General features: G+C 41.5%; 1 protein-coding gene and 1 long non-coding RNA gene across 2 annotated transcripts; one reads left to right on the plus strand and one right to left on the minus strand.

Annotated features, from left to right (window-relative positions):
- The first annotated feature begins 3,283 nt into the window (after positions 1-3,283).
- Positions 3,284-17,613, plus strand: osgn1 (oxidative stress induced growth inhibitor 1). Its single transcript, XM_084349005.1, has 8 exons — positions 3,284-3,493; positions 10,075-10,138; positions 11,658-11,794; positions 11,887-12,078; positions 12,704-12,795; positions 13,503-13,702; positions 13,802-14,145; positions 14,426-17,613. The coding sequence occupies exons 1-8, from the start codon at positions 3,398-3,400 to the stop codon at positions 15,014-15,016; spliced, it is 1,716 nt and encodes a 571-aa protein (XP_084205131.1). The 5' UTR covers positions 3,284-3,397; the 3' UTR covers positions 15,017-17,613.
- LOC311254954 lies at positions 11,984-19,810 on the minus strand. The gene is made up of 3 exons (XR_014622296.1): positions 19,581-19,810; positions 18,330-18,455; positions 11,984-12,071 (listed from the first exon to the last, which is right to left on the minus strand). It is a non-coding gene; the product is annotated as an uncharacterized lncRNA (long non-coding RNA).
- Positions 19,811-20,161: the final 351 nt, after the last annotated feature.

Raw genomic sequence — 20,161 nt, forward strand, 5'->3', positions numbered from 1 at the left:
CCGTCACATGTGACATTAATGGTGTATTTCGACTGTTTTTGTGTGAGGAAAGATAAAATGTCCGCAGCTGGAATAAACATTTAGACCTGAATTAGTTTTATTTTTATTCTTTTGTTTCAGATCTCCTACAACTTTTCCTTTTAGCGCCATAATCAGATAAAAATTTCAGCGTAATCGCATTGAACTGATGCTCATTCATGATCCTAATTCTGATGATCCAGAGCGATGTCACCGGTTTTATTTATCTGGTTTCATTTCATTTTTTTCTAGTCTAGTTATTATATTATTTCTTTACTCTCAGTTAAAATGAGTTAAAGTTTCAAGCAAAGCTGAAGTAGAAGATATTTTCATTCCAGTCTCTGAATCAGGAAGCTGCTGAGTGAATGTATCTAGAAAACATAATGCAACCTCTCAGTATGTGTCATCATACACACTCGTCTCACACACAGCATGTGAGGGTCTTATGTGAATCCTCATCACGGATTGGCTCCCTCGCGCTGAGCTGCGGTGACATCACCGAATGACCGACATGAGTGATGAGGAAAGCAACTCAGCAGTGAGCGGTCAGGAAACCAGAGCCATGATGAGACAAGAGTTGTGACAGGCGAATAAAAGTGTGAGAACAATTAAATTTAATAATGAAGACAACAATTTTCAGCAAAAATAAACCCAAACTGAAGTGAATAACACCCAGGAGTTATTACAATTATTACAATTCATCCTCAGGGGAAAATTAATATTTACCAAATGTCACAGCGATTTATCAAACAGTCATGGGGACGTTTTTCTCAACAACTAACCAAAACTAAACCACAAGCCTGCTTGTGGCACGAGATAAAAGATCTAGTGGATCATCGGAGTCATTAGGATTCATCGTCTCGGCACCGTGGGTGTCTGGAGCAGAGTTTGAGCAGATGGACATCAGATAAGTTAAGATGAGATCATCTTTTATTATGCCACTTTCCACCAAAATTAGCAGATCTACACAGGTTTTTTAAAGTGCGTCAACCCGCTAAAAATCACGTATTGACCCAAGTCTGTGATTTCTATCTGAAGCACCACGTGTCACGTCACAAACAGTTGTAACAGAAGAGAAAACAACAACAGGCCCATCGTGAAAGAAGCGTCTGTAAAACGGTGGATAAATTGTTTTGAGCGTCAGAAACCCCGAGACGCGACTCGATTCACTGTCAGGATTTGAGCCATTCGGTCCAATAACATTTGGAAAGTCTAGAAAAGCCACAGGATTAAATTATTTTATCCCCCTTCAAGTTAGCCGGGCGCTAGGCCGGAAGTTAGCCGGCTTGGTTTGCGATCCGTGTATTTTCACAGCCGAGCTTTTTCAGCTTCAAATCACCACTGAGCAGCTTTCATAGGAATGAACAAGCTCCACCTCCAACACTGTGTCCAGTAATAAAACCTCCTTAAATAGGCCACATATCAAATTACTTCTTTATTTACACGCCACCACCGGATGTTGATGACATGTCATCAGCTCACACGGCGGAGTTTAGCGTGTTCACCCGGCTCTTTCGTTTAGATCAAAGCTGAGCCGAGGTGATAAAAACCAGAGTCGACTGACCCGGGTGTGAATGCAGAGTGTACACATTCACACTGCACACAAAAGCGGATCTCAGTGGGTTTAAGAGGGATTTTTGACCAGAGGAAAAGGGGTGTCAGTCCCACAACGGGGAAATTTGCATTATTACAGCAGTAAAGGGGACATCAAAAATAGAGAGCATCAATTTAAAACAGTAATAAGTAAGTAGAATAAGTATTGTGTAAATATATATGTATATATAGTAAAAGATGTAAAAGAATATATATAAAGTAAAAGAGCAGTGAGAAGAATATAAACAATATGAATAAGAAACAAAACTTAAAATATTTACACCATTTAAGAGCGGTTGTTGGAAAATTGACCAAACTGGATTTATACACCACTCTGCCTCTCACCATCTGAGAGAGGAAGAGAACAGGAGCTACCACTCTGTTGACATTTCCAGACACCACCACTGCCACACACAGACCTACTGTTAGTTCTCATTAAGTTCTGTAGAAAAGTTAAAATAACTCGACATCATCGTCATCGCTGCACATTAACACACCTCTGGCGGCCATTTTAGAGGAACTCATCCGTGTGCCTGAACAGAACAACCTGTTCAACTGTTTTTAAACTGATCGTGTAGATGAAAGATTTTGACCTGTACTTCTTGTTTGATATAAAATGCATCACGTCATCGTGTTTGTTGAAATAAAATGGTTTAAAGGAGCATTACGTAGATTTGAGGAAGGAATTTTAATCAGAGGAGAAAGATCTTCATTTTTCTGCCTAAACAAACTAAATGATCTTTGTTTCCATGACTGAATAAACAAACTGACTTTAAAGGACAACACAGTTTATACTGTTTTACTTTGTTTATATGTGGCGGACCCTGCCACCTTTCTAGCTTCAAACAGTGTTCTGGGACCTTATTTTCCTCTGAGAGCAGCTTTCACATGGAAACAAATACATATTTCTGAGTTTGTGTTATTACCTCATTAATGCTGTAAATATTACTGCATAGTGCCCCTTTAAGTTGCATATGAGGTAGTCCAAAAGTAATAGAAAGTAATCAGGTTACATTACCTTAACATTGTCATACTTGGATTAGGTTATTGTCTACATTTTTTTTTACAGGTAATACATTTTTAGTTTAAGTAACCCTCTCATCCATGATTGCGTTACATCACTGACATTAATGCATCAATTATAATCAGAAACATGATTCAGAGGAGGGTTACATAATGAGTACTGTAATGAGTCGAATGCAGTACTTTTACTTTTATGAGTACTTTACACTGTAGTACAGCTACTTTTTATCCAGTTATGACAATATTTTGTCATTTATTCTATATTATTATTAGAGGACAGTTATGTATTCCTTCTCTAAAACCACGCAGTGCCCCTTTAACTTAAATGTTGCAGTATAAAGTCGCACAGAAATGAAAACACAGTATAGAAAGTATATTATCTTAGTATCTTGAGGAGTGTGACTGCAGATTAAAGTCAAACTGACTATAACTGGCTGGTCTTTGTGTTTTAGGTCGCTCTCCTTCTCATTGGTCCGATCTCTTTGTTACTTAACAGCAGCCACTCGTGTTACGTCACCCTCGTCCTGCTCGCTCCTCCCTCGTAGACGATCTTCGTGTCTTACGCCAGCGCGGCTCAGCGGCAGGAGGAGGAGAGGGGGGGGGGGGGAGCGGGGCGGCCTCTGATTGGCCGGCGGGCGGGCTGTCTGTAGCGGTATATAATGTGAGCGTGCGGCGCTGAGCGGCAGCTGGAGGTCTGAGCTGCACATGTGCGGAAGAAAGCGGATAAAAAAAAAAGCGAGAAACAAAGCGGCCAGATGAGTGAATGAGAGGCGGCGGAGAGGAAACACGAGACCAAACACCCAGTCCGTCTCCGCGGGACGACGCAGAGGGCCGCATCTCCACCGACACCCGCATATCTGTGAGTAACCTTCATCTCGGAATCCAGACAGAGCTGCGTGAAGCGCATGCGGGAGAGTGTGCGGGGTCGGAGGGTTTCGTATGAGTCAGTAGTGCGGTGTTAAAGCTGGTTAGTGCAGGAGGTGTGTGTGTGTGTGTTAACGGTGCAGTGAGAGCAGGTCGGTCCGCTCACACCGAACAGATGTGACTCATTCAGTCCACCGGCCGAACCGGCGGGAGGGTGGGAGGGTCGGCCCGGCACGCTGACTGACAGACGGCTGCATGCAGACACTCAGCCCGGTGTCTGAGCGACTGCAGACGGGCTGGAAGGAGTGTTCAGATAGTCTACTGCAGCAAAAAGTAGCACTACTACACTGTAAAGTACTCTGTTACAAGTAAAAGTACTGCATTCTCAAGTTACATCAGCACCACACTCACTACTCATTACAGTACTGATTATGTAATCCTCCTCTGGATCATATGTCTGATTATAATGACCGATGCGTTACTGTCAGTGATGTAATGTAACTAGAGTTGAGAGGATTACTTTAAAAATGTATTACCTGTGTAAAAAAAAAAAAGAAAAAAAAAATTATATCACAATGTAAAAGTAATGTAATTTGATTACTTTCCGTTACTTTTGGATTACCTCCATACCAAACATGTGCAACTTAAAGGGGCACTATGCAGCAAAATTTACAGTATTAATGAGGTAATTTTTGCCCAAAACTACGTAATGCACCTTTAACCTGGTGTCTGTGTGACTGTAGACGAGCTGGAACAAGTATTCAGATAGACTACTGCAGTAAAAGTAGCACTACTACACTGTAAAGTACTCTATTAAGAGTAAAAGTACTGCATTCTACAGTATCAGCATCACAGTGTATTACTCATACATTACAGGACTCATTATGTAACCCTCCTCTGACCGTGTGTGTGTGTGTGTGTGTGTGTGTGTGTGTGTGTGTGTGTGTTAGGGGTCAATCAATATGGCTTCTTCAGGGCTGATACAGATTATTAGAAATCAATGAAACTGATATTTGGGATCGATATTCATTCGCAGTAAAAACTAAACCCTTTGAAAATGTATTCTGACACAGTTACTGATTACCTGGAGTCCAAGTATCACAATATTAAAGTCATGTAACCTGATTACTTTCTGGATTACCTCACACCAAACATACGCAAATAAAAGACAAAAGAAATAAACATCTAAAGATTACTTGTATTTAATCTCAATACAGACCAGAATACCGTTCTTCATTAAAGAAAACGTAATCCTGCGAGTTATCTTCGGACATTTTTCATCATTTAATCAGATTCTGTTGATCGAACAGCCGATCGATTAATCGAGAAAGTCTCACAGACTCGTGTTTATTAGGTTTCAGTTTTCAGCTCCTGCCTGGGCCTCGTCTGTATCCACAGACTCCTGCGGGCGGTTTTCCGTTCAGTGGGCTGATTATTAAAATCTCATTAGCCGTCTGGTCGGCGCAGATGGCAGATGGGCCGGTCGGCCTCGGGACGATTTCAGTACGGCGTCAGCTCAGGTGCCATATGGAGCGTTTCTGAAGTGTCGGCCGGTCGTTAGAGAGACGGAGTCAGAGCGGCGTTACAGTGCACGGCGTAAAAGATGGCTTAAATGAAAGAGGCGTATTAAAATATCACGAGCAGCTGGATGAGACCTCGGGCTCTGCTATATTTGCAGCAGAGGAACATGACCCCTGTGCGAGTCACACTGACGAGCCGGCTGGGATCTTCTAGAGGATTGTAAACGTTTTCTTTCAGAATTGAAGAGGTCAGAAGGAGGGTCAGGGTCAGCCGTGGAGGTGTGAGGGAGGTCACTGAGGGTTGTCTTTCACCGGTCGCCCTGCTTTGCCTATTATCGTGATGCAGGTAAAGGTTATTCTTCATTAAATAGCACGTGCAACAAGGAACTCGGATAAATCAAAATATGTAAGCGTCGGAGCGTTTCCCAGACGAAAGCCCGGCACCGAAACACCGTCGTTACTTTGTCACTTTGTTTTTGAGGTCTAACAGTAGTTTAGTAGTTTAAAAGAGAGGGCTGATGAGGATATTGCAGTAACCTCAGTTTCAAACATAAAGTTACAAAGTGTTGATGTTTGAGTGACAAACTCAAATAAATAAATTAACCCATGAGTCAAAATAATCAACAGAAAATGTTTATAGGCTAATATTTCTTCAAAGGTTGTCACAATATCGTGATATTAAAAGTTGAAATATTGATATTGTGTCAATAATCCAGCAAAGAAGTTGTTTTTTTGAGTTCATCTGGCTGCTTTTTCACCTGTAATCGGGTGTAATTGTTCTTCCTGTACAGTTTAACAGTTTTTTAACTCCCTTCACTTGTATTTTGAGTAATTTACTCACCAAAAGAGACGAAACACACAGTAAATAAAGTTAAAGGTAGATTTGATTGGTAGCATTGTTTTTCTTTAAATTTCTACAGATATCGCGATAACATCATGATCGTGAATTAATTTGGCCACATTAATCGTGTAGCTAAAGTCTGATATGGTGGCAGCTTTACGGTCTACACACCCAGCAGGTATTTATTAAAAGATATTTACATTTTCTTAACTCCACCTGCAAACATCAGGCACGCCGGTGCACCATGAGCACCCTGGAGCCCTCACCTCGAAGTCTTGAAGTCTTTATCTGTTCTTGAGTGCGAGCGTCTGATTGCCAGATTTAAAACACGACTCACATCATCATCGTCACAGGAAGTCAAAACATAATGAGTGTTTATGATTGTTTGTGATGATTGAGGCTAAGATAACAAAGTAAGCTGATTGCACTTCGCACAGTCATGCACGCACAGCGAGGGAAGAAGTGCAGCGTCGCGTCGTCAGGGCCGTGTCGTCATCGTGTGGTTCACCAGTCGAGGGAGGAAATGTCGCTGACGGTTAACGAGGGTCACTGCTGATACTTTTCGGCTCGTTCCTTCGCAGGTGTGTTGATGCAGCAAACACAACGTCAACCATTGTTTGTGTTTAAAAAATCACGTTGCATCATCAAGTCTGAGAAGATGAACCTGTCCGACAGCTCGATCGCAGCCAGATGTGGTGTGATTTTGTCAGACACTAATAAATCTAAATATATTTTCCCCTCTGATATCAAGACATGCAGGGAGTTAGAGCTTTATTTTCTTTCTCATCGTCACAGCTTAAAAAGCACACACAGCTTTTGTGGAGGGAGGTGTCAATGGGAATAGATGTTGCTGGTGATTTGAGTAAACTGCTCCTTTAACCAGCACACAGCCGTGACCTCCAGAGTAAAAGTTATGGATTTTCTGCTGTCTCCTCCTGCAGATTGTTTGATTCACAATCTACAGACCTAAAAACATCTGGCTCGTCAATTTTACCCAAAAATATTGTGAGCTTGATTCCTATTTTGCTCCGCAGCCAGACGAAACGCCGTTGACAGTAAACACGGTCGTTCCAGGAACTGTTTCCAGTAAATGAGGAGGAAATTAGACGACAGTGAATGTTTGTGCTGCAGATTTTTCAGCCTGTGTTTGATTCAAAATAAACACAGATAAATTACACTGTTTTTAAAATCGACTAGAGAAAAAAAAATCTCGTGATGGGATCACACCAGGCGAGACGCCACATCAGTGTGTTTGGTGTAATAGAAGTCATGACATGAAAGAAGTGAAGCAAACGAACCGTGGCAGATTCAACCATCACAGCCGGCTGTTAGTTTATGTCAGCGGACGGCGTTTCTAAACTAACGTTAGCCGTCAGATCTTTTTTTCTAAAACTCCAGATTAACTTTCTACTCTGGCTGACTTTTTTTCATTGAGGTGCACCAGCACATAATTTAGATGCACCCAATCACACATTTTAATTACATTACATGATTCTTAAAATGACTGTAAACAGGAATATAAAGGTGCAGATGAATGTTTGTCCTCATTCATTTGCAGCAAACACACAAGAAATTGCGATAATGTCAGTTGCTTAAGAATTGCGAAGAGTTACAAAGCGCTGATGTTTAAAGTGTGTGAGAAACACAGAAGTATTACTGAGGTTTTACAAAAAAACATGAATTTATATAAAAGTTAAGACTTTGTGTGGAAAATGCTATACATAAATGTATACATGCTACGTTTCAGGCGCACCGGTGAACATTGAACAAAACAAAAACACTGAACACACACAACACATTTGCAATAATGTAATTGTTCATCCTCGGGTTGAGAATCTGATTGTTGATCTGTCTTTTTTTTAAAGCTTTGGTACTTTTGATATCATATCGTTTTAAAACATGAGGGATCCAAAAAAAAGTATTCACGCAACCAAACAAGTGAAAAACTTCTTCTGTGGTCGTCTGAACTATGATACGTTTCTCCAGGACACACACACACACACACACACACACACACACACACACCAGAGCTGCACAATGTGTCGTTTCAACACAGCACATGTGCAATATCACAGCGCAAGACAAGTATCAAACACAACAAGTCCTGCTACAGCTGTTCTCGCTGCGTGATACAAAAGCAAGACACACATTTCTCATTTTCAACGACTAATCTACAACAGACTTCTGTCGAACGTTACATAATTTAGTCTGATTTAAGATTAATTCTGATTTATTCTTATTCAAATGGAGCTTTTTAAGTTGTCTGGTGAGAATGTCTCTACTTGTTCATACTGTAATATACGTTGCAGAAAACCGGATTGTTGCGATGTCGGTTATTTCGGATATGGTGCAGCACGAGGGCGCACACACACACACACACACACACACACACACACAGACTCGCAAGTTGAAAGCAGTGTGTGATAAACATAGAAAACAATGGGGCTCCTCTCGCTCGGATCACTGTGGTTCTGTACTGTAAATCAGGGATGAGTCACCTTTTCTTGGCCCACTTGCTCTCTGCATGTGTTTGCCAAAAAAAAAAAAAAAAAACAGGAGGAAAATCCTTTATCCTGTCACGTCAGGACCACGAGGAAAATGGGCCAGTAGGGCTGCACGTAGTCATGTACAGTGTGTGTGTGTGTGTGTGCGCGTGTGTGTGTGTGTGAGCTCTCCAGTAAACCCTTGAAACACACTCAGGTCTGGGCTCGCCGCCAACATTGCACTGGCCTTATGTAACCTCCCTTTATCTCCAAACTTCTCTTTTTTTCTCCCTCGTTCTGGGTCTTTCGTTCCTTTTTTTTTTTACTCCTTGTCCTCCTCCTCGTCTCTGCTCTTTCACTCATGACTCTCCTGTCTGTCTGTGTAAGCATGACGCAGCAGATTTAAAAGCAGCCGACACCCGCCGCTACACGCCACCGCCCCCGTGCTGAGCCCCTCCCAACCTCCCCTGCTAGTGTGTGTCCCTATGAGTGCGATCACCGTCGACATCATGATCTATATAATATGTTTCACTCCTTTGCGTCCGTCGGACCACTCCCGCTGCCCCAAACACCTCCCACAACCTGTCACATCCAGCTGGGTTTAAAATATGTCGGAGGCGAGACAGAGAGAGTTTGTTTCAGAGCTGGAAAAACTGAACAATGAGCTTTTAAGTGGAAACTCGCACCACTGTTGCACAAGACAATTTAAAAATCTGAAAGGTTTCACCGCTACAGTGAGCTGGCCGACTCGACGTTGGTGCCGGGTGTTGGTTCTGAATACTTTTTTAGTAAATAGTTCCTCATTTGAGTCACTAAAGTTCCTTTAACCTTTAACATTCAGAGCTTTGCCTTCCCTTTTACATTTTTCTGAAAATAAGGTATAAAAACTCAAGTAGACGTACAGATACTTGCTGCAGGTTCAGCCGAGCGTGTCGCCCGGCGGCTGATGCTTTCTAATACACAGACAGGTTTTTAATTGTTACCTGGAGGAGTTGTTGATTGTGCACATGCCTGCTGTAGTGATATATGATCTGACTGCTGCCAGCGTGCCCTCGGGCTGTAAGCATCCTGTGATAAGATACCCCGGCTTATATAAATGCTGTGACAAAGTGTCCGTGAGCTGTTAGTCATGTTTATATATTGATTTTAAGGTTGTTCCAGGGTTGAAATTCAGGGTTTTAAACATATTTATTGTCGAAACTCAGGAAAAAATGCAATTTTTTGCACGAGACAGAGATTGACTTTTATAATGTCATCAATATATATATATATATTGATGTCATCATATTGTCTTCAGTTTCAGGACAGTAAATATTTATTACTTTTATCTCTTTCTTTCACCTCTGTTGATTTAGACTCCTTCACCTTTTCCTGTGAGGTCACACAGACTCACACCCTTCATATGTGGGTTTGACTGTGTGTCAAGCTGCCATATCTGGGTGTCATTGTTTGGTTGCCATGTTAAACTATGTGGTCAGACAGAGGAAGTGTGTGTGTGCGTGTGTGTGTGTGTGTGTGTGTGTGTGTGTGTGTCAGAGGTCAGTGGAAATGTACTGACCGACCATTGTGACTGCTGACATTGTGAATGATTAACCGAATCGCCCTTACTCTACTTTCTCTGTGTTAGATAACAGTGGTGATAATGCTATTGTTGGGATACTGACAGTATTAATAATGAAAAAAATAAGAATTGATGATAATAATTAATCATAGCCTTGTTTTTCTCTTCAAGGTCAATATGGATCTTCATGATAAAGAAATGCTCCCTGGAGAGATTTTGCCTGTGGTGATCATCGGTAAGAAACACACACACACACACACACACACACACACACACACACACACACACACACACACGTCACATGCACTATTACATTTTTGTTGCGTCGACAGTGCCATAGGAAACCTCAAAGGAGAAGCAGCCACATTTTCTCATGTCATGATCGCTTGAAACAGCACAATCCTCTTTGTGCCCTTTTTTTCCTACCTTCTCACAGGCACCTGAACGTACCAATAAAACAACAGTTGTTCAGATTGTTCCAGCTCTCAGCTTTATTACCGCGCCAACTCGACAAACGGGCAGATTAACAACCTCAAGTGCAACTGGATGCAAGAAAATAGTTATAGTATGTTTGCCAAAACGTGCTGTAGACGGAGCTGTACAGGAGCTTGTTTAACCAGCTGTGAAAAGAATTAAGTTGTACGAGACAGATTATTACAGTCTTTAACCACGTAGCCTCAGGACGTGTTTACATCAGCCACAGCAGGATGTGGGAAAGGCTGTGTTGCACTAAAGGTTGTGTTAGAAAGTGCATTCAAAATGTTTCTTCATTAGAAGTGTGTGTGTTGACAGTGAAAACTCAACTCTACACACTGCAGCACGGCTGTCAGTCAGGTTTAGAGCTGCAACGATGAATTGATTCATCGATTTGTGTCATTTTTTAAAAGAAAAACAGTTTAAAAAAAATCTGATTCCAGCTTCTTAAATATGAATATTTAGGGTTTATTTAGTTTGTGGACAAAACAAGATATTTGAGGGTGTCATCTTAGGTCTTTGGGGAACACTGATATAACACTGATATGGCTCTTTCAGGGCAGATACCGATTATTAGAAGTCAAGGAGATCAATAACTGATAGTTGGAACCGATAATTGCAGTAAAAGTGAAAATCCTTGTGTCAAAATTTAGAACAACCAGTGATGGAATGAACAGAAGTACAATTTTGCCAGGCCAACACACTTTTATAGAGCCAATGAAATAAATGAAAATAATCATTAATTGTATCCGTCTTAAAATAAATTGCGGTTAGTTTACTTCTTTGTTCCAAAACACTCTCAGTTACAGAGAGTTTTTTGTCTGTGTTCTCTGAGGTCAGATCTATTTTGCGGTAAAACATTCACTTCCTAAAAGGCACTCAGAGTGAAATTCATTTGTCATCGTGAGCTGGGAAGTCAGGAGTTTTACTGCTTTGCATTTGGCCTCAGCTCAGGTGCTGATGTCACCGGCTTGGCTCGTCGTACTGGTTGATATGAAGCAGTCAAACTTGCCGAGTCATGCTGCTGCTGCACCAGTGACTTTTATATCCTCGCGCCTCAGTGACTGCAATAGAAATATGCATGCATTTTACTGCTTCTGCAAGATTTATCATGTTTTTGTCTGCAAAACAACATATAAACCTCCTGATCACTGCAGCTGTAGCTGGAGCAACAAGCAAATACACAATACAATGGTTACCATAAACCAATCACATCGCTCGTCTACAACAACCTGGCATTTCAAAAGAATTCACCTCTCTCTCTCTCTTTGTTTACTCAGGTAACGGCCCCTCAGGCATCTGTCTGTCATACCTGCTGTCAGGTTACACCCCCTACCTGTCACCCGAGGCATCGCACCCTAACCCCCTGCTGAACAGCAAGCTGGGAGAGCAGCCTCACCTGTCGCTGCTGGAACAGGTAACACACACACACATTGACAGTATGATTAAATGAAGCTTCTTCAGTTCAAAGAAAGTTCTGACCGTGTCTCTCTGCCTGTCTCTCTCCAGGATCTGGAGTATCTGTGCGAGGGGTTGGAGGGGCGATCATCCAATCCTGTGGCCGTGCTCTTTGATTCGCTGCTGCTCCCCGACAGTGACTTCGGATTGGACCACACGTCTCCGCTGGAATGGCGATACGAGCCGGAGCGTGCCATCCCTCACCTGGTGCTGGGGAAGGGTCCACCTGGAGGAGCCTGGCATGTACGCAGATACAATTATCTGACTTATTATCAATATTGATTATTTAGACTATCCTAGAGTTATTTTAGCAGGATGGTGAACTGTGAGTTTGTTGTTTTTGGTTGTATTATTTTATTTGTGAATTTAAGGCTCGTAGAATCACATTTAAGGATTTTACATTTGGATAAATAAATACATTTGTTTTCAGCAGTGTCCTTGGTGGTAAAACTAAGGACAGAGACATCTCTGAATTTAGATGTTTCATGTCTCATTACTGACCACCTTGTTGATTTTAGCAGTATTAACCCACATGGTCACTGAACAGGGATAATATGATCCACTAAACTGGTTGAACTAAAGATTAACCTTTTATTTAAATGGCTGTAATATTTTCAAGTATTATATTTAGCTATCTTAAAATTTCCAGACATGCAAACCCTCATTACACAACAGGATCTTTGTCACGCATATGAAGACAAATTTACAGAGCAGACACTGTGATGGTGTATGCAAACAAGCTTTGTTTCCCTTTGTCAGCTGCTTATTTGCACACAGATGAGATGTTCACATGATACGAGACAAACATGACTGCAGCTCGACATTTGACAGTTGAGTGGATTTTAATGTTGTGTGTGTTTATCCTCAGGCTATGGAGGGCTCCATGCTAACTCTGAGCCTCGCTAACTGGATGGAGCTTCCCGGACTCAAACTGAAGGACTGGATGAGAGAGAAACGCAGGTACAGTACGTCCACAGTAAACCATAACCGCTCTTTATTTGTTTTAAACACACAACAGGGTTAATAAAACATATGTTGGACTTTTCAGTCCACTCCCAGCCAGCTGTGAGTCCATCCAAACAGTAGCTAGCTGAAGCAGTTTGTTGTTTTGTTTCTGTACATCCACACTTAGCTGTCAACGTAAACAAAATGCTGCGAGCTAGCTGACAACATGGACCTAAAAGTTGTTAGCCAGCTGACAACCTAAACAAACTTGTTTGCTCACTTTCAACCTGAACCAAGCTGTAAGCACAGCTGGCTGATAACCTGAAGCTAAAAGGTATCAACGACATCAGGTTGTAGTTAGTAGTTTGTGGCCAAACTGGTACTAATATAACTATTCTTAAACAACTTTAGCTTGGGCTCATGTTAAAGTGACAAGGAGAAAATATTGTTATAAAGTTTTATTTTTGTAATCAGGATCATTAGACATAATAGTGAAGTACTGCATACAGAAATATGGGCCACAGAGCAAAGGATGTGTGTTCATGTGATACTCTCTCCTTCATTTGTTTTTCAAACCATTCCAGCCAAACTGATCCCCACTCACTTCACATAAGATGACAATTTGTCTCCATAGCAACTGATTTGAATTGGACTTTCTTCCTGTCCTGTGTTGTATTTAATCTAATCAGTGTATATGTTTTTTCATTGTTATTTTATTGCAGGAATGTACGAAATGACCGGGCCACACCGGCAGAGATAGCCTCCTACTATCAACACTACGTTTCCCAGATGTCCCTGGAGCAGAGCTTTGCCTGTGGAACCACCGTCACCTCAGTAACCAGACAGCCTGGCAGCCAGGACGGGTCTCCGCCCTGCTGGAGAGTGACGGGACTGCAGCGTAGAGAGGGAGAAGAGCTGGCAGGTACGGTGGATAAAACACTCGGATTGGTGTTTCAGCACAATGTTTGAAAAATCAAAGGAACTTCCTCATTCTCACCTCCTGTTTCCTTCCTCTTTCTAGATGGTTCCTCTGTTTCGGAGGAGGTGCCTTTCTCCCTTCTGGCCCACAATGTGGTGTTGGCAACAGGGACCCACGACATCCCGGCCAGGCTTGGCGTGGAGGGCGAGTCCCTGCCCTTCGTCTGCCACTCGTTCTGGGAGCTGGAGGCAGCCATCTCTCGCGGCGAGCTCGACCAGTCGTCAGACCCCGTGCTGGTGGTGGGGGCGGGGCTTACAGCGGCCGATGCGGTTCTGGCCGCCCACCATCTCAACACACCCGTCTACCACGCCTTCAGACGCTCAGTCACCGACCCTGGCCTCATCTTCAACCAGCTGCCCAAGCTGCTCTACCCAGAGTACCACAAGGTGAGGAGAGGAGAGTTTGATACCTGAAGCTGCTGATAGCCGATTATCTTAAATTATTTTATAATTCAGTACCTGAATTAAAGTTTTTACTCAAAAAAATAGAGATGTCATGAATCAGAGGTTCAATGTTTGCAGCAGAATTTAAGGAAAGAGGAATATTTCAACTGATATTTTTTTCTGTCTTTATACAACCTTCAGTTACACCACATGCTTGATAAATTAATCAAATTATAAAGACCAATCAATTAATCTCATCTGCTCTTTCCTGTCCTTCCTCCAGGTTCACCAGATGATGACTCAGCAGCAGCAGCGGCCGAGCGCTCCACCACAGGACCACGCTCAGAACCGCAACGACAACTCCACCCCTTCCTCTCCTTCCACATCCCCCTCCTCCTACACGGGTTACCTGAGCTTCCCACGCCACCGGGTCGTGGCGTTCCGACCCGACAAGAAGTGTATCCTGGAGTCAGATTCTGGCCAGCGGACGGTAGTCCAGGTCTCCAAGGCGCTGGTTCTGATCGGCGCACACCCCAATCTCTCCTTTCTGGAAGACAATGGTCGTCCACTTGGCATCTACCCCAACGAGACCATCACCTGCCGGAGAAACCCGATAGAGGTCGACCCATTCACGAACAGCGTGGTCACGGCAGACGGGCCTGGCATGTACGCCATGGGACCATTAGTCGGCGAGAACTTTGTCAGGTTCCTGAAAGGAGGAGCGCTGGCTATCGCTAGCAACATAGCCAAGAAACAGAGGGAGGAGAGTGGAAGAGAGGAAGGGGATTTAACCATTGACAGACTAATGGACAGATGGGTTGATAAGCAGGTGACCACACAGGCACGAGCAGAGGTTTGTGTTCTGGATTCGTAGCAGGTTTCCTGGGAGCGGACTGACGCAAACTCCAATTTGATCCAAGCCATGGATCCAGACAAAACAGGAACTGCTGCAATCAAAAGCTAGAGGTCATCCAGAAATCACAGAGTAGGGAAATCAAACACGCTGCTACGCCTGGACTTGCACTGGTTTGAATGCGCCTGATATCTTAACTGCAGATCTGGACGGCCTTCAGATCTGAGGTATTAAGCAGCTTGAAGTATGTCGACAGTTATGTTGGCAAAATCCTGCAGAAATACAGGTCGGTCATGTAAGTTGAAGTGATGGGGGGAGAATGAGAAAGATGCTGTAATCACGAAGGTGGTGGAGGAGAGACGGATGATGCGTTACCAACTGGAAGCTGTTTTTGGATGCAGTAATGACTTTGTGTTGTGACGTTTCACCTAGAGCTTTTCATCAACGCCCCCTGGTGGTCAAATGATGCAATGGCAACACTCATTCAAAAATGACCTCAAACATATCTTCCACATATTTGGCATTTTCTGTAAGACAATTTATAATAATGTACTGGTGACACTTATGTCTGTTTATAAGTTGAAATCATTTTATTGGTTTGACATTAAGTATATGATGGGCAACCGGCAAGTACCAAGTTTATGGTAAATACTGTGTATCCAAATGACAACCCTGACTCCAAAACAGATTGGACACTGTGTGAGACGGTTATAAAAACAGAATGCAAACATTTACAAACAAACTCTATTTTCCTAAAACTGTTTTACAAAGTGTTTCTGAGCACATGTAGTAATATCCTTTATACCAGGGCTGCCCAAAGTGGGGCCCATGGGTCAAAGTTGGCCCGCCGGATGTTTCTAGTGAAAAAAATAAGAAAGGAAAGAAAATGATAATAAGAATAACTGCCGTTTTATTTTTTATTAGGTGAAAGTGCTCTTTAAATATGTAATATCTATGTATTAATCGTTTCTCATCACCTGATACCAATGAACCTGTTGACCTGTGGAACGATCCAAACAGGTGTTTTTTCAGATCATTCCTCAACTGTCTGTCTTTTGTTGCAACTTCTCTGAAACATTTTTTCAGAATAAGCATAACTTAACAAAATCAATGAAGTTGATGAGGCAGTACAATAAATATACTGTCTTTGTACTGTTTTTTAAATTGAGTACAAGTCAAAAAGGATTCGCAAATGATCACATTCTGTTTTATTCATGTCTTACACAGCATCCCAACTTTTCCTAGGAATCAGGGTTGTACTTTATAACATGTTGTTCATACTTCGAATCTCAGTTTATGCCTGGCTCCAGTTATTTACACGCTGCAGTTTAAGGTAGAAGAAGTGATCCTTATCACTCAGAGAGCCTTGATCACTACAGTAACTTCCTGTTTAACCAGTCAGCATCGCACGTGACCAAAACGAGACACGTTGCCTCCGCCTCGCACTTTTTTAACAATGTACGAAGAGTGTAATTAACATGTTTCTGTTGTTAAAAATGTATTTCACTGTGTGCAGTCTTCGGCTACATGTTGCAACACTACACTGTAACAGTTGCTGTTTCACCAAAACAAGCTGGTTAACAGTTGATTCTTGCTTTTTTTTGTTTGTATCATTTTCTACTGATGTATATTATGGGTTTGTGACTCTATGGTGCTTTATTTTTCTGTTAATAAGACTTTTTAGTCATGTCACGGCAACTGTACCTACCTGATATCTTTGTAAATCTTTGTGATTATGAAAAGATTTTATACGTAACAAAACAACAGAGAAACTTGTATATTTTTTTCTACAATTCCTCTCACTGAAAATGTTTAATTTGCTGCTTTTGTAACATCAGAATTTCACTGTGATCAAAGATATAACATGGAATGAATGAAAAGATACCCAGCACTGGTTTGTAAGCCCCATTGTTTTTATTTCCACATGAATCCACCACAAAACTCTCTTCTGTGTTGTGGTTTAAGAGAAGGAGTCACATGACATCATGTTGATTTCAGCTGTAAAATACATATTCTCATAATTTGGATTTTTAATAACCATTGTTGGTTATTATCAGGGAGGACTATGGAAATAACCACATTTGAGAAAAGAAAGCAAGAAAATACATTTAAAAATGACCAATCAATTATCTAAATTGATGCCTACCAAGTTCTGTCAATTCATTAATTAATTGGATGATCATTTTAGTTTGAGTTGTAGTTATCAGTTGAAGAGTTTAAAAAAAAGTCTTTTTTAAACGTACATCCCATCCTACATGTGTTTTTATCTAAGGGTTAACACATTTTTGCCTTTATTTTGTAATTCTGAGTGACATTCGACAGCTGCTGCCTGGATGCTGAGAGTGAACTTTGATCTTCAGCAGTGCCTCGAAACACATTATTCACAGCAATACATTTTGTTTTATGTGAAAACGCCTCCATCTGAATGTCTCTTTTGTTTTAAAAACATGTTTGATCTTTTTTAACACAAGTTGTTCATATATGTTTTTATTCTTTTTGTATAACTGAGGTGATTCATATGTCTAATAAGTTTCCATCTGTATTGGCAGTCAAATCTGTATTTTCCATATTGATTTCTCTGTGGGTTTCTATTAAAAGGCAGTTTTTCATCAAACATATTTTGTCGTGTTTCTCTCTTCTCTTATTATTTGTCTGTGTTGCTGCCGTGGCCAAGCCTGCGATTTATAAACATTTATGGTCTGGGTGAATGCTCGATTCTGATTGGCTGGAGGTTGTCAATTAACTTTTGATATAAATTTAACTCAAAAGTTAAGTTTATATCAAAAGTTAATTGAATGAAAACCTCTGGAACTCCTCAAATAGTTGGCTGCCAAAGTCTCAGTGAATTTTTTACATGTCTTCCTGCAGTGAACATCACAACAGAGCAATTAGTTAAATGTGAGAACTGAATCAGAACACAAGAGGGTGCCATCATCCTGCTAACCAGGGATGTGGTTAGTAATGCAGACTAAATGTGTCATCATACATTGTGGTCAATGGTGTCACACTTATGTAAGTCAACAGAAGTGATCCTTTTCAGTGAAGACAAGAAGAAAATTTGGATATTCCTGGTTGTAGTTTGGCTTATGACTTATGTCTGAGACGAATGAGAGAGGTTACTGCATGCACTCCTACTTTCTATCAATAAAACTTAAACCCTTCACTGATATGAGAAGTGAAGGCTAACGTGATTTAATTTTCAAAGAAAACATGTAGAATATATTCTTCACTACATTTTTTAAAGCATTTACTTATTTTAATTTCTTTTAATTGGTACATTCATGCTCCCCTCAGGACTGATTCATTGGCTTTCCCCATGAAAACTTTGGTATACCTGAAGTCCGTGTGTTTTTTGGTTGTTGAGGTCATGACAGACTCTCAGATGTTTGACAAACTGTCTTCTGCAGGTCTCTCCAGGTCCTCCTCCTTCTCTGCTGCTGTAACCTCTCCATACAGTTGTCTGATGGAAAAAAAAGACATTTGTGGCCCTTGATAAAGGATGTCGAAGTTAACTGCAGTGGCAATAAAGAAAAACAAAATTTCTCATATGGCATGAGTAAACATTGGTAAAAGCCCAATTGTTTCTTTCTTCTCTGCTTTTCCTAAAAGCAAAAAGCCAGTGAAGAAGAGGGTTGTTTGTAGAAACATGATGTGAATTCGATGAACAAACTGAACCAGGTCTGTTTCATAAGGCTGGTTTGGAGCTCATGTGAAGAATACAGACAGTTTAAACTTTTTATAGCAAGATAATTATCAATAAGATCGTAATAAGACAATAAAATAGCCTCCCGCAGGGGTTCCACGCCTGCCGTTCTGCCCCACCTCCTGGAGGTGTTCCGCCTTCGCCGTGGGCGTCCTGTCCTGTCCCGTCCCCCCCTAACCCTTCTCTTAAATCCCTGGTTGCTGTCTGTCACTCCGCTGTCAGGTTTGTTACCAGGGATGCTCATCACTACTTACTGTCCAGTGAAAGCCACAAATCTCCACGTAAGCTAAATAAAGTATTTAAAAACCCCTCTAGGATAAGCTGTGGAGAGTGCATGATCAAAAAGCTGAAAACAGGCTGTATTTCTGACTTTTTACAGATATGTGTCTCTCCCGGTGACCTACAAACACATGATGTCATACAATATGATGCACTGCTGTAGATTAAACTAGATTAAAAAGCTTATAAAGGAGTTAATATTAGCCCAACATTAAACATCTACAGCCATAAAATGACACATACACATTAAGGCAGCAGTAATAAACATCCAAAAACATCAGATATAATGGTAAAACACTGACAAGGAGCATTTTGGCTGTGGTAACAGGAGGCGGAAGCACCGCAGATACTGTACTTTGTTCAACTCACCGGGGTTAGCTCAGGTAATAAGCCAATTAGTGCAAGCTCACCTCAGTAAAAGCTAATGTTAGCTTAATGTCACCTGTACTAGAGGGCTGTAATAATGACTGATCTAAGCCTTCAGGACTGGATTCAAGTCAATCAATGTTAAAATCACTCCAACTCCCACACAGAAATACATGTAACTTCCCTGAGCAGGTAATTGTACAAATAAACCACATTAACACAGGAAAGTTTACTCACCTCAGGTCCTCAGAGAAGCGGTGGGGGGTCCGTCCGGTCAGCGAGCTACCTTTAATGATTTACATTTTTTGGCGCCAATAGTCTGCCGTAAACCCTGAGATTGGAAATTTTGGCGCGAACCGCCTGCTGTCGCCACTGAGCCTGTGGGTGGGGCTTACTTTACGACAGCACCTGAGTGACTGTTATCTAGCAACCATAGCTTCCTAACTATTGACAACATGGAGGAATAATACATACATACATACAATTTTGGTTAAGAAAGTTTTCTTTAACTTTTCACTGATTAATTAAAAAAAAAAAAAAAAAAAAACAATTAATCCGCGTTAGAATGACGTCACAATATCAGGATTCCCCCCTTCAATCTCCAGCACATTGGACTATCCCATTTTACTGCGCATGTGCGGAAATGATCTACAAAACTAGCGAAACAGACCGCGCGAAAATGACGCAAAGGAAAGGTACCCCCAGGGTGCAGGAAGACGGAGGAAAATGTAGTGAGTAGTTTAGCTGATGGGGTTATAATTTCTTGGCAAAGTTTCCTTGTCTATTGGTGCATTTTTTGTCTGTTAAATTTATACCAT

This window comes from Pagrus pagrus, assembly GCF_965226575.1.
Source record: "Pagrus pagrus genome assembly, chromosome: 3".
NCBI lineage: Eukaryota > Metazoa > Chordata > Actinopteri > Spariformes > Sparidae > Pagrus > Pagrus pagrus.

Coding starts and splice junctions, on each gene's coding strand:
- osgn1 (XM_084349005.1), top strand. CDS start 3,398: ATGAGAGGCGGCGGAGAGGAAACACGAGACCAAACACCCAGTCCGTCT. Junction 10,139..11,657: donor TTTGCCTGTGGTGATCATCG/GTAAGAAACACA, acceptor TTGTTTACTCAG/GTAACGGCCCCTCAGGCATC. Junction 11,795..11,886: donor ACCTGTCGCTGCTGGAACAG/GTAACACACACA, acceptor GTCTCTCTCCAG/GATCTGGAGTATCTGTGCGA.